The 15466-nt window shown below is 34.3% G+C and overlaps 1 protein-coding gene across 5 annotated transcripts in view; it reads right to left on the bottom strand.

Moving 5' to 3' along the window:
• NAALADL2 (N-acetylated alpha-linked acidic dipeptidase like 2) overlaps positions 1 to 15466 on the bottom strand; it is a 363639-nt gene that overhangs the window by 57917 nt on the left and 290256 nt on the right. For all 5 annotated transcript variants that reach the window (XM_071752638.1, XM_071752640.1, XM_071752641.1 and 2 more), the window contains 2 exons: positions 14307 to 14426; positions 5151 to 5297 (listed from right to left, as the gene is read on the bottom strand). In XM_071752638.1, the coding sequence (XP_071608739.1) occupies positions 5151 to 5297; positions 14307 to 14426 (267 nt within the window). The remainder of the gene's footprint in view (positions 1 to 5150; positions 5298 to 14306; positions 14427 to 15466) is intronic.

The following is a 15466-nucleotide window of genomic DNA, read 5'->3' on the forward strand; positions in this document are numbered from 1 at the left end:
TGGGATAATGCAGTACCAGATAGGATTATATGCAGATAATATAAGAAACTGTCTAGATATAATTTCAAAAATTGGATTCCTCATGAAACTGTTGACTTCAATGACACAGAAATAGGTAGTTACAGACCATATCCATCTTGAAAAACGTATCAAAATGTTTTTAGTAAGCTGTACCAGCTCAGGTTTGTAAATGTTGTTAAGTGATCGGAACAACTTCAAAATACAGAAGAGTTTAATGTTATTATAACAACTATGCTGAGGAAATATTCACATCTCTAAATGAAACCACTGCAGATCCAGATTATATTTTCTCTTGTACCCAAAAAGGCAGCCACAGCAAGGCTCTTTTTCTCATTCTCTGTGGTTTACTTATGTTCCAGTATTTCAGCAAGTATGCTGTGAACTCTTGCTAAGACATAATCAAAATGAGCCAGTTTGCAACTATGGGTTGGTTCTTTTCTCTTTAGTGAAAAAGTTCACTACTATAATTCAAAATACAGATCTTCTAATTGCTATTTTCTACTGTCTCCTTTCATTAAGGAAAAAAGGCAAGTGTGGCCATCAGATTAAAATGTAGAATCCAGTAGAGAAAACTACATTTGTAAGTTGCTCCACCAAGAAGAGGGAAAATTATATGGAATAATGCTAATATAAAAACAAGGCAAGAAATAAGGGAGAAATATAAGAGAAATAGAAGAATGTTAAAAGAGAAGGTCTGGATGAAGGTCTGAAGTTCTGAGTCTCTCTGACAGGTAAAGCTATGGCTAGAGACAGAAAACAAAAGAAGATTTTCTAGACCATGCTGTTAGTGCTGGTATTGTGTTTGTGTATAATAAATGCAGTGTAAAAATGAAAGAAGGATTTATACCAAACACCTTTCTGTTAAAGGCTGAGAGAAACCCTTGACATCATAGTGCAGGAGCTGTGTTATATTTTCTGATACACACGTGGTACGTTTTAAGATGTAAAATTCACTTAAATCTGTTAAAAAATAAATTGGCACAAAGTTCTTTGAAAGATTGAGCCCACTCAGCTGTTACACCACCACTCATGCACCCTCTTTCCATATACTCACATACTATTGGCACAGCAGAATCTGTGTTCTCCTTCCATGTTTGATGAGGCCATTAAAGCAGCAGAATTAGAAAATAGCACTTAAAAGTTTGCACCTATTAGAGCACACAAGCCTTGCACAACAGGTAACACAAGGTGCATGAGGAAGCAGCCCTTGTCAAAATATATCTTGGTATTTTAGCCCTTCCACTATATTCTGCCTGAAATCACTCTGTAACCAACAGCTGTGTCAACAGCTTACAAGTTACATCTTCTCCATAAGAGGCAATGCTCCCATTAAAAAGTAAGGGGGCAAAGAACCCCTCAGGTTCATGTTACTCTGCCACTGCAGCAGAGGTGATCTGTAATGCTGAATAAAGCTGCAACTCCAGTATTAGCAAACTGTGATGATTTTTTTTATTCCAAAGAATTTTTTGAGATGTTCATAGAATAAATAACAAAACCATACCAAAAGTTGAAGCTTTCAAACATTTTAATAAAATTATTTCCCTTTTAATACCTTGCTCTAGTAAAGTCCTTCTCATGTTTATGCTTTAGGCCTTTTATCAAGAAGTGCTGTTGTCACACTACACAAATGTGTGGAAAAAAACCCACCAAAAAACTAACAGTAAAAGAATCTAAAATTCTTGAGTACAGTGGTTTGACCTGATATACAGACTACTCCTCAGAAACAACACAAACATGAGGAACAGTGGTGTATTCAAAACTGGTTTTGATAATTTTATGCATGTATTTTCTATCATTACATATCTTCTCATAATCTTTACATATTATACCTGTTGGTTTTTTTTTTAAATACATTGTCACATAAATGTGACTAATATTTTTAAGGGCATAGAAACGTTCCACACATGAAAAAAAATCAGAATTTACTCACTTGTTCCAATTTGTTGTTTTTGATGTACCAAAGACCATCTGATTAATTCCACTGATATTCAGGCCTAATTGCAGTACAGAGAGTCACAAAGAGAAGTTTATGATCTAAGACCTCTTCTGCTTCATTGTGCTCTTGTTGATGGAAAGGTAAGTGGAGATGCTTTTAATAGTATTCTCCACTGAGGTGAGGACTAATAGACTTATAATCACTGGCCCTTGGCAGTAGAGAAACTCACATTTAAAATCAACATTAATTGTCTGTCTGGAGGATCTACACAACCACTTGGATGTAAATTAATCATTAACATGAACAGCATGACTCTTCCTCAAAGAAAGAGAATCTGTATTAGGAAAAGCTGAACAGTCTTTCTCCTAAAATGTTACAAACCCAAATGTGACCCACACAAGGAGGTAAAGCCAGTGCACCAGAGCTCAGGAGGAAAGGCTTATTCAGGAACTTCATGAGAATCCTTGGAAACTGCACTTAATGTTTTGTTCCACCTGAAGTATTCTTCCAAGTTTATGTCTTACTGGGAAACTAAAATACTGCATATTTTCTGCTAGTAAATAAATGAGCTGCATTTCACTTACTGTTTTTTTAATGGTTGAAAACTTAGAATGCACTTAACTAGCTCAGATCTGACCACAGGCATTTGCCATGCACGTTTGACCTCCCTGAGCCTGCAAGTCACTGTATTAGGCAATTCCAAAGCCAGTTTTACTTACTCTTCTGGTCAGAATGTTTCCTCTTGCTTACTCCTCAAGTTCCTGCCAATAAAAAGCTTTTACAACCTTCTCTCTGAGGACTGGCAATTACACTTACTGTGTAACAAATGCATTTCCAAAGCTGACCTATAACTGTTGCTCTCTAGGCAGACTACAAGGCACAAGTCCTGGGCTTTTTCACTCTAAACCAGGTTTTTTTGTGTGTGTGGAATGTCACCAGCTTTATGTGACACTGCATGCTATATGACAGATGGATAAAATAAACAACTAATATATATTCCAGAAGAAGAGAATTTCCTGAGTAGGTCACAGCAGTTAAAGAGACAGCAGAGGAAACCAGCGTGGAGAAATGCCAGACACCAAAAGCACATCAAAACATCCTGTTTCTCAAATCTGTTTTTCCAAATCCAAATCTTGCAATGAACTTGACAAAGCTGAGGCACAGTTCAAAGAAGCTGAATGGCTTGAAAACAAACAAGTAAAAATCCCTCTCTCCAACTCAACAGGTTATTTGCAATCACTACCTTGCACTACAGAAATTCCTACAATGATTATTATTACAGCTGTAAACCCAGAATAATTTCTCTCTGCCTTACAATAGTAATACCTCTGATACAATAAACAGAATCCCCAGTCAACAACTGTAATAAACAATAAACAAAAAGCAGATTGCTTGTCTGGTAGAATATAGCAACGTAGGATAGAAAATGAGACTGTGGTTTGATGGACTATTAATAACCAGTACAACAGATAGCAAAAATATAGCAAAGAATGCAACTTTCATCACTTTGTGTAACTTCACTTCCAGGAAAAAATCCACCAAAGTTACACATTTTGCCAAGCAGATTTATTTCTCATGAAATAGTTCTCACGGGATCAAAATCTCCTACAGCCAGAGGTGGAGTGAATAAGCTTCAAGACTGCATATTACACTTATTAAAAGCTTATTTCCAGGAAAGGATTTTGGAAGGACAAAAGCTGAGTTTTCAACTGGGTTTTCAAATTTGCTATGACATATTTAAGCAAATATGAAAATATCTTCTTTTATGATTTTAATTACATTGGTGAGTAATTTTGAGAGACAAAAATGCTCATCTCTGAAGTTAACTGAACACAAAGAATAACTGCCAGGACTGAAATAAAAAACAGCCAAGAGAACCTTCAGTGTTCATATTTGAGATGGTGCTGAGAAATAGTTATTATGTTGATAAACTGAAGTTTGCAGATCCTTTCTCATGCTCTACAGATCCTATATACATAGATCTGCAGTGAAAACTATGTGGAATAGCTGCTAAGTGACAAGGGCAATTTGCACTGGACCAGAAGCCTGTCATAAACACTGCACTCATACATCTTCTGCCTTCACAATTTCCTTACAATCTTTGTCCAGTTCTCAATCTGAAACAGAATACTTTGCTTAATATGTTCAGTGATGTTAAGAAACAGCAGTCTCCATATTTATATAAATTCTTGACTTAATCTATTTAATTTACACATCAACATCACAACAATTCTCCAATACTTTCCATATCTGTTTTTTTGCTTTGCATTTGTGAAACAGAAACATTAGCACACAGTTCTAGGATGCATTTCAGTTCAATGCAGCTTCAGCTTTGTTCTCAAATTTAGAAGCTGTGTGTGTGCCTGTGTAGATAAGCCCTGTGCACAAAGAGAATTGAGGGGAATATTAAGTCACTGCATTGTTATATTCAGAAGAAAACACACATCAGCCTTTCTAATGACCAGTCTGTCTTGAAATAACTAATGCCAGGCTTCCCAATCCTAAGCTAAACAGCTGAGGGTGTGTTTGTGCTGTTCAGGTACAAATGTAACCTATAGTAGTTCAGGCTGAGGAAAGAGAAACTTTGCTAACAGTTTATCTTTGTCCAGTTCCAGCCTGGTCTCCAAACAGTGTCACACACCTCTTCCACTTACCTTGCAGAGAACAATGGTCTGAAAAAGAACAGGGTGTTTTGAAGTCACCAATCAAGTACACAGTTCTATAGAACTAATGTATATTTTAAAGAGTGATATTTTGTCCACAGCATGAAAATGTGTATAAAATTCATTTTGAAGGATGCCTCATCTTTTGCAGGAAAAAGAAAAAAAATTTTAAAAAAGCATCAAAACTTGTTTCCTCTATGTTGAAAGCAGTCTGAAAAGTTAGATTAGATAATATGTAACCTATAATACTACCAGCAATTTCAAACAATTCATTTCAAAACATTTCAAACAATTTCCTTCCATTTTTGTTGTTGTTGTTGTTGCCTTTCATTTGTTCTACACCAGTTTGTTAAATGCCATACTCCTATCAAATAAGTCACTTCTAGGCTCGTGGTCATTCTTTGAAGAGCTAGAAAAATATGTACTTAGAGGAGAAAACTTTCCCCTACAACACATTTGTCATGTAACCTGAGACAATCTGATTCTATTTCTCTGCTATTTTCAGTTTGTCTGCTTTTATTCATAACTACCTCTGATGTTCTGATGTCCTCATAAGAAAACTGTGTGGCAGGTACTCCAAGATGGTTGATGAAGTAATCTGAATCTCCCTGTATCTGCACAGAACTCACATTAGATCCAGGACATTTAATCTTTTCCACACAGCTGGAGCTCTGGCTCTGAAAAACAAACACAAATCAAAATTCTGCTTACTTATTTGCAACCAGATTCTTAGCAGCTTGTATCAATATCTCATTTACAAAGCATTCTTTGGGTTGAAGCATTTTTAAAAAAGGCTGGAACTACACTGGTGCAAACAAGTATTAACCTGATTCATATTTAGTAGTGAGTGAGTGTACAAACCTTTCATCCTCTGCTGAGATATTCTGCAGAATATATTGGACATTCTCTGCTTTTGGACATGGTAGAGAAAGAAGACTGTGTTGCAAAATGGTTGAGTCTTTCCAAGGACAATGAGAGTGGTATCTAATCAAAATCATATGAGTGGAAAGAGAAGCAGCCTTTGGTGGAATTAGGTAATGTCCCACACTGGGAAGGAGATTATAAACCATGATAGTACCTTTTGAAAGCACATTCTGAGATCCTTAGTTGCTACTATGGAGTTAATTACTCAGTTAATAGAATACTCAAACAGCAAAAAGCTGAGACAGATAATCATATTCAAGATACATTGCCTATGAAAGGTTGGTAATGTAAAAGATTTGCTGCAACTGAAGAGGAGGTCTTAAGAGAAAAACAAATAAAATTCTAAAGATACAAAAATTAATATATCCTGGATAAATGACTTAAAAATGCTATAGTGGGTGACATGTTTATATTTCTTTCCCATAAGGTTTTAATGGTGAAATCTGAACAAGAGAATTACAATAACTAAGATGAAAACTAGAGAACAAGACTGAGTGCTGCATAGCAGGGTGGCTTTCAAATACGTTATGTAATTAAACACTTGATAAACAGTAAGCACAAAGACTTTCAACATGTATTATAGTAAATAAGCTACTTAATTTCCAAGAATGTTAAGAAGCTGAAGTACTACGGATTATTTACCATTAGCACTTTATATAGTATAATATAACTTCCTCAGACCTATGTGGCTAAAATACTGTTAGCCACAGGAACAGTGTAAAGATTAGTTTTCTTTTTATACTAAACTATACCAGATTCTGTACATTAAAGTACCTTGGGTTAGGAGAGAAATCCTCATATTTCTCCATTTTTAGTGTAATTATTGCTTCACATTTTCACCTCAAAGCTACGAAGAATGCAATTGCATATCACCCAGTACAAATAAGAGCTGCAGATTCTCCCAGAAAACTATTCTAAAATACCTCCTACCAAAACATGCAAGCACCATCACAAGTTACTTTTGACATGCAACAGTCAGAAAAACAGGAAAAGATCATCTTCCAAAATTGTAACTGCAATTTGTTACAAGCAAGACAGCTTCCATGCTTGGCAGCAGAATGTCTGATCCTTACTGCAACCCAAGGAAGCATTAATGCAGAACAGAGGTGAAAGAATGACTGTGAAAAAAAATTACTGCTGTGAGAAAATAAAAGTCACTTTAGTAAAAGACTACTGGGGGAGGTGGGCCACTGAATCAACAGAGGTGGAGAGGAGATTACATCAATGCCAATGTCCAGAAACACAAGATTTAAAAGTAATTAAAGTCATTCAATACCAAAAAATTCATCAGTCATGTGATAGCAACTGTGTATCACTTTGGCACTCTGCTTTCCCTTTCCTTTTTTTTTTCCTCTCCATCAACTGATCTGCTATTTTTGCATGCTTAAATCTAAAATGGTGCCATTTACAAAAAAACCCCAAACTTCTTCAGAACTTAACAATTTCATTTTGATATTGCACAAAATCTTTCCTTTTATATTTGCAAAAAAAAAAAAAATCTGTGATTTCCCAGTTTGGAAAAAAAAGTTTTAATTGTAATTGCTATGCATTACTTCACCAGTTGCAGTCAGGTCCTACATAATGATTCTTTAAATGTTACCTTTCATGTAGGGAAAAAAAAAAAGTCTTTAAAAATGAATCTAGAATAAATTATCAGCAATACACTCTGTAAGAACTAAGTCCCTGTTGTAGAGCAGGAAAACTATACTTATTCAGTTGGTTGGTTGTGCAGTAAAACACACATAACAGTACTTCTTAGATCACTGAGCTGCTCAGCCTGGTCTCCAGTGTGTCAATCAAGCCCTCCCTTTAGACTGGAAAATAATCAAGCCATGAGGTTAGACAGTAATCAAAGAGTGGTTCATGTCAGTGCAAGGATTCACATAGTATTCATAATCGAATAATTTTATTTCTCTGGAGCTCATTTTGGTTTTCAGCATCATGTTACAGGTTTATATTACAAATCTGGGAAAATCAAGAGTACCATATGGCCCATTAAATACATTTAATTTCGATTAATGTTATAAAATAGACATGATACATCTACAGTTCAATCAAGTGGCACTTCACTGCAGACTTTATTCTACCACTAATTGGAGCTAAGGATTCACAGGTGCCTTTTGCAGCAATTTTAAGATCCTGGTATAAAGAAAAGCCTATATTTTTTTAAATAATATTATTTATTGACCATTTTTACAGTTCATCTTCCACCTAGAGACATGTATCTGTCAGCTAATCTGGTTACCTGCCTTCCTTTATGTGAGTCCACCTGAAGTTTAAACCCCGGCAGCTTTTGGCAACACATTAAAATTGTCTAAGTAGTTTTCAAGAGGAGAAACAAAGAACAACAATTATTCTTATAATGTGCCACTGATCCCAGCTTCAGAACTAAAGCAAGGAAGCTTAATAATCAATCACTACTTCTTGAGCTGAATCACCACCTGTATTAGTAGTTGGTGCAATGTTACACAATTTATTAATCATTGACCATTAAAAACACAGAAAGCAACAGATTCACATTTTTATTACTGCAAATGTGTTCTGATTAATCATCAACAACTGGTACAAAAACCAGAGAAGCTGCGTAGCAAAAGATTGAGAAGTACACATCCCCAGTGACCTTTGACTTCTTGATGCTGTACAAGACATTGAAGAAGAACTGAACAACTTCCTCTGTTGGTACTTCTTCTATTTGATAGCACATTTTAGTCAACATTTATAACCCCAGAAAACACACTGAAAAAAATTATCACCGTGCAAACCAACCCTGTAAGTGTACTAAGCAGGATAAATATTTTAAAATTACAGCAAGAAATCTTTTGAGGTAGACCAACTAAACCTGATGCTTTCAATTCGTTTTATATTTAGAATAAAATAATTAAAAGGAATAAATTAATTAAAAAGGAATAAAAAATTAAAAAGGAATAAAATACTAATTTTGGGATGCACCATTCAACCCCCCAAAATGGATATTAAATAATTCATATCAATGAGATTACAGTCTTGCTTACTCCACAGGAAGAAAATGAAGAAGTTACTTGCCACATTTATGTGACACACTCATTTTAACACTTTATGAGTTAAAATATATCCTATTTCAAGATCTCATAATTGTCCCAAAATTCTTGATCCTTAGTTTCACAGCTATTATTTCCTCCCAGCTTATGCAAAGTTTCCTCTAAACATGTATGTGCTTTACTAAACACATATACAATCTGAACACTATTAATAGTCCAACATGAAGACTCCTAGTGAAACTGTTCCATACCACTGCAAAATGAGACACAGAAAAGATGCATTTAACCCTCAGAATTTTTCCTTAGTTTTGTTTCTTTGGTATTGTGACAATAAAACATGAGATGTTCCTCACAGGCACACACATTTCACTGAGTGGATTATCTTGTCACTAGGGAAAAATAACTCCCACAAGAACTTGTGTTTATTTAAAGACATCAGGGACAAATAATTTATCATCATCTTAAATGCCTCTGATATCCAACAGAATGCAGGTGATTCTCAAACAAATCACTGCAGCTGCCTGGGATCACCATTAGCCTCTTAGAAATTCTTCCACAATTTACTCTTTGTTTTCTTACATAAAAGCACTGCATCTGGAAATTGCAAGAGTAAAATCGTTTTTAGCTTTTGTGGGAAGATAATAGTGTGTTTTCACAAGCAAAAACTGCCTTTTAGATAAACCATGTGGCTTAAAAGAATTGTTCTTTGAAGATGCATGAAGAAACCTGCAAAACAGAGAAGACCTTTTTCACACGGGAGCAAAAGAAACTGAAAATTGTGACAATTACAACGCTTTTAAAAGGTCAGATCCAACTGAGCTTACCAAAGACCCAGTTCTGACACTGTATTCAGATTTCTACTGAACCAAGGAAAAATCATTTTAACTATGCAACACAAGATGCCATACTGAAAACTCCAGTTTTATCTTTCAAAAAATATAAAACAGTTCTAGACTTTCAATGGTGACTTCCTGGCAAAATCTGGAAACTCTAATACCAGCTGTTATAAAACAAAGCATGGAGAACTATGCATGCTTGGGGTGAAATTCTTAAATATACTGTTTTATATTGTACTACTTTATGAATTAATGTTATATTCTATTTAGTTTACAGCTACAAAACATGAGACAACTATAAAAATATATGCTTTGCTTTCTGCTAAGCAGCAGCTGCATGTTTTGAAATAATTGTCTTATATTTAAAAAAATATGGCTATCAATGTAAGTTCCTTCTTATAAATGGGACTGAACCACATTTTAGATGCAAAGTTTATTTCAAACTTGTAATAAATACAAAAGCAAAGCAGTAAAAATTATATAGTGTAAATTTATTTCCTTTACTGAACCTTTTCTTCATTTAACTTTATCTACTGACAGTCTGTCTCTGATACCTGATGATTTTCATTATTACATTTATCCTTCCTATACCTAAATTGAAGTCACGTGCCTCATTAACTCAGATATACTTGATGCCAACACTGAGTACAAACTGCTAGGAATTTCAATGGGTTTTTTAAGGGAGGTAAAAATCAAGCAGGTGTGCTCCCATTTGGTAAGAGAATTTCAGAGCAATCAAATATTTAAAGCTAAAATTACACAGCATCAGCTGGGTAAGTGGCAAGGCTGCAACTGGAATGCCATCAACACTTCCAAGCATCTCAATACCTCGAATACATAGAAGGCTACAAGGTTTGATAAAAGTAATTAAGAAATTACAGAACATAGCTGTGTTTTTCCAAAGTATCCACTTACCCAGACTCCTCTACTAATCAGCCAGAAAACTATAGCATTGTAAAATTTCTCCCATGTTTTTTTTATCATCACAGATAAAGGCAGCCTCCAACACTTCAGGTTAAGTAACTTTAAAGACTAATTTTCTATTACCACAGGCTTAGCCTTAATCAGTGTTCTACTTTTATTTCTAGTAAAATGCAGAAAACAGCCTAAGATATTACATTACACTGAACATCCAGCAAAGAGTGCACTAACAGAGGGAACTTGTCTCTGAATACACTGAAAACATTGAGCGTGTGGAGGTTTTTTTTTTCTGTTCTTTTAGAGATTATGTTTTTATGTCTAGTTTCTAATATAAAGTATTTTTGAGCATGAAATGGTTGCAATTGTACTGAAAAGATGCAGTCAAACCATTTTTTGATTATGTAAAAAGCAGTACTTTCCTCGGCTTAATGGTGTTCAAGATTTTTCTTCCAGGCATTCAATAGCAGGGACACTGGGATGTGTTAGTTGTCACACACATACATGTGTGAATATTCAAAATTGTGAAACCTAGGTTTAACAAAAGGCAAATTAATTGGCTTTAGTATAAAACACAGATAAATTTGGACTTGCCAAGAACTGCATGACTTCCCTAATGTTTTGTGCTATATTAGTATTTGTTGCTGATACAAAAACACAGCCTAAGTAGGTAAAAGGATTAGGATTTGGCTACAAGACCTCATTTTCAAATGGTTGATATTTTATACCCCATGGAAATAGCTATGGCATGTAAATCTCTTTAAATGCCTAAAGGTATTCTAATTTTTTAATATGAGGAGACAGAAATACTGTGAACCCATTTTAGTGCAGTCTAACTCTGTAAGGATCCGGGTCTGCCATGCTACTCATTTTGGCATCCACCATTCCAACCCCCCAAATAGGTATTAAATAATTCATGCCAATGAGATTACAGTCCTGGTTACCCCACAAGAAGAAAAAAGAAGAAGCTACTTGCCCCTTTTATGGGACACACTCATTTTATTATTTTAAGAGTTTAAATATATCCTATTTCCAGATCATGTGGTTGTCCCAAAAAGGAGAATCATTGTGATGGTCATTCTGAAGGCTAAATAATCAATGATCAATGCAGCTATAACTCCTCCAGAAGAAATGATAATTTTCTTTCAGTTCTTAGATCAGTGAGAAGAGCCAAGACATTTTACTGTTTGCCCCAATTTCAAAGTGTTTATCAACAGAGTGAACATATTGAGTATTGAAAAGTATGGCTGAGACATTAAATTAGTTTCAAACACCAAAATTCCACACTAACTTTGAAGATGATGTATCAAATATCTGAAACTCATATTCAGTGTATTAAGTGTATAATTTTACTTTGTGTATAACTCATGACAACTGTTCAATACTTAAGAAGGTTGTTGCAACAAAGAATAAGGCTCACCAGTGGAAGAAGGGGAAAAGAAAGATTAAACTTCATCTGTGACAACTTCAAAAGATGACATTTTTTTCCAAATACAAATTACTGTGATAGAAGGCAAGAACAGGGACACTTATTTTTTCTGTAGGATGAGGAGTTGGATCAGTGATTGTTGTAGTCCTTACATATCCATGTATATGTACATTGTACCTAATCAACCCTTATGCCTGGAATCTGTAAAATAAAATTCTCAGCTCCTTTATAGAAAAAAGCTGATAAAACAAGCAAACTTTATTTTAGCAATTCATTTACAACAATGATCCATTAATTTACAGGGAGGAAAAAGATTTTATGTGATTTTTTTTCCCCTCCCAGTTCCCCAGAACCACAAAGAAATATCTACCAGAATTTAATTGGTTCCAAAGCACCCTCAATTCTGATCATTCAGTTCCATCTTAGCTCTGCAGACAGCTGCTTTGAAGATATTTTGTAAATAAGATTTATGATACTTTTGTGGTGGTTGGACTTAATTAAATATTTTGAGTGACAAAGAAACATCTTCCTCTACTTCTTTTAAATAAAGATCTAATAATTTCACAAAACTTGATAAGCAGACTAAATCTATTAAAATTGTTTAATCTGAAGGAAGACTGAAAAATATGCAACAGTGATGCAATGTACCTCCTGCAACTCACAACTGAAATAATACCATTAAATGAAACACAGCTTTTCACACTAGAGAAGAATCCTGATTAATTTAATAGAGCTGGCAATGAAGTACTGTCTGTATTAACAGCATACTTTTAATGGAGCTATGAACTCATGAGACAGGAGTTTACAGCATAAACTTCTGATTCTCAAGTTTTGATTTTTTGTTTTTAACTCAAATATAAAATGTAATGCCAGCCAACAATTATAACACTAAAAGCAGTAATGAGTAAAGACTGAAAATTCATGTTGAAGTTGTAAATTTCTGTTATATTGCATACAGCAAGCTACTAAAATAATACTATTTTTTTTCTCTTTACAGCCTACTGATAGATGAAACTTGGAGTTCCTTTATTAAATGAAAATGAGAATATACATAGAAGTTGGAAGAAAAGAAACAATGCTGCCATTAATGGAAGATTTGTTTTAAAAACTATCCAGATGTAATAATAACCATCTATACAGAAGTTTATCTTCAGTTCTACCTCAGAAAGAAATAACAGGCTTTAGTCAATAACATCATATTTAAATGTAAAGATGTTTTATGCCATCTACTACATTAATAGAAACTGCTAGATAGCATGGAACAGTATCTGGTAGTGTAATTTTTAGTTTCTGATAAATTAGGTGTTCAACTAATTTTTAATAGCTTTAAGTGGCTCTTTTCCTTAGCAGTGAGTTTTCAGCAACAACAGCAGCCATGATCTCTGATCAGCAGCGGCCATACAATCAGTTAAAAGAATATAGCAATTAATTTATGTTTCATACTAACTTTTCTACTTTTGAAATGTTAATTAAAGAAAAATTCATTATTAGCCTTATTTACAGAGAATGAATGCCAGCATCAAACAAACCCAATTTACCAATGACACTCTGCCAAAAAATGGTGATTCACTAACTGAGCAAGCAAAGTAACAATCATTTTCCTTACAAAATAATAGTACAGAAAAATATAACTTGGCAGTATTTCTTTCTTCTTAATGTGGACACTAATTAGCAGTTATATGAAGAATATTTGAATTAAAGATGTCAAGGTCGTGGAATTGTTTGAATTAGTCTTAACTTAATTAATCCAAATATTTAAATTAGCTTTTTCAAGTAATTTGGTGTTTCAACCAGAATCGTACGGAATCCCACTGACAGACACATAAAATTATTATTAGCAGATTGCTTATATAGCCCCTTTTCAAAATTGCAACTAAAACAAAGATGTAAGCTCTTTCCATAAAAAAAAACTTTAAGAAGTCAAACATCTAAAAAGCATACTTTATGTAAGTCAAATTTATGCATACCGTTTGAAATGGGGTTTATTATTTAGTATGTATAACATTTTAAATTCATTTAAAATATTAATAAATTCAGTAACCTCAGATTAACAGCAATAAAATCATTAGTTCAAAGACTACATACACCAACACTAACACATCTAAAGAAAGTTCTGAACACAGACTAGTTAGAAATGTGTATTTATTATAGTCAGAGTGATTCTCTGTGTGTCACATTACATCTGCCAAAGACACAACTTCAAATGCAACTTAATGACCAGTCCAGAAAAATCAGATGAGGAAGAAAAGGAATGCGCTTTCTGCTTAAGAATAAAAAATGTTACTTTAAGGCTGCCAAAAGATGAAAAAGCTGTAGGGTATGCAAGTATGGCAACACTTGATACGATGAGCTGTTGAAGTAAGTTTACAACCTCTTAATGCATCTTGAAATTTCTGTAATAAAATTTAACCTGCGTGCTTAGTTAAAACAGTCCATGTGTATTTGTGGGATTGAAATGCTTAAGCAAAACAACCTCCACCTATAGTTATCTCAGGCCACCTAGCATCAAAGTGGTTAACCATGTAACCTCCCAAACCACATGTAAAATAATTTATTTCTAACCTCTGCTGCCAGTTGCTGAAGAGAAGGGGATGCAACAGGGTGTAAAGTTGAGTTGCCTTTGACTGGATTATGGAGGCTCACATAAGCCACAACATTTCTTTGAAGAACTCTCTTGAGATCCTGCAACACAAGCACAGCAGTGGTTACTACCATGAGTTGTTATAATTAAGAGTTTTGTTCTTTCAATTTCTCCTAGGGAAAAAATGCACCCTACGTATTTCTTCTCTGTGATTCCCTAAGTATGACTTAACTACTACTTCTTAGAATATGCTGTTAAGAACTTCAAAGGGTATCTTTCGTTATTTCTCTATATAGCAGAAGCTATAATTCCATTTCACACATTATCGCAAAAAAATGCAAACAGGCATAGGAGGAATTAAAAATTACGACACTTGTAAGGCCAAAAATTAAAACATTACATACTGTGAAACAACGTGAAAACCTTTTAAACTTATGCCTGACAGAATACAAACTTTAAAAGCAGTCATTATCAACAGTTAAATGTACTAGAATTTTTAGAGTCCATATTCAGGTTTGAATTGAAGGACTTTCCGAGTATTTTCATTTTTGGCTGAACAAACTATTTCAATTATTATCTCTTTTTAAAAAAAATCCTCTCTGTCTTCTCAGTAATGAGTTACTCTTTGCACAAAGTGGCTCTTTATATTGAACAGAAGGAGTATAACACAATTACAGCTGATGTAAAGCTGACTTGAAGTGGAACTAAACAAATTTTGCTTCCAGCCTGGATCTTTTCAATTTGATTTTTTTCACCCATCTTATTTTGAAGTACAATCATGTTGGAAGTATGAAACTTCAATGAGAGCTAGTTGCTTCTCACGATAATTAACTCTTTATTTTATCTACTGTTTTAATTCAGCAGCCATGAACCTCTCTGCTAGCTATTCCTTCAATTTATCAACTGAAGTCTCCTGTAATCATATTGGATCAGCAATACTCTGATGAGGTATTTTCTTTCAGTAAGTTGATTTCTGCTCTATTGCAAGCAAGAGCCCAAGGAATTGTCTGTGCCAGATCACATCTAACTCAGTACAGATATGTAAAAAGGGAAACAGCACTAGCCACAAAGACACTGAAATGTTTTTGTAATTAATGTAACCATGACACAATTCTCTTCATTCAGTGAGCTCTTGATTCAG

This window comes from Heliangelus exortis, chromosome 9, assembly GCF_036169615.1.
Source record: "Heliangelus exortis chromosome 9, bHelExo1.hap1, whole genome shotgun sequence".
In the NCBI taxonomy this organism is placed as follows: Eukaryota; Metazoa; Chordata; class Aves; order Apodiformes; family Trochilidae; genus Heliangelus; species Heliangelus exortis.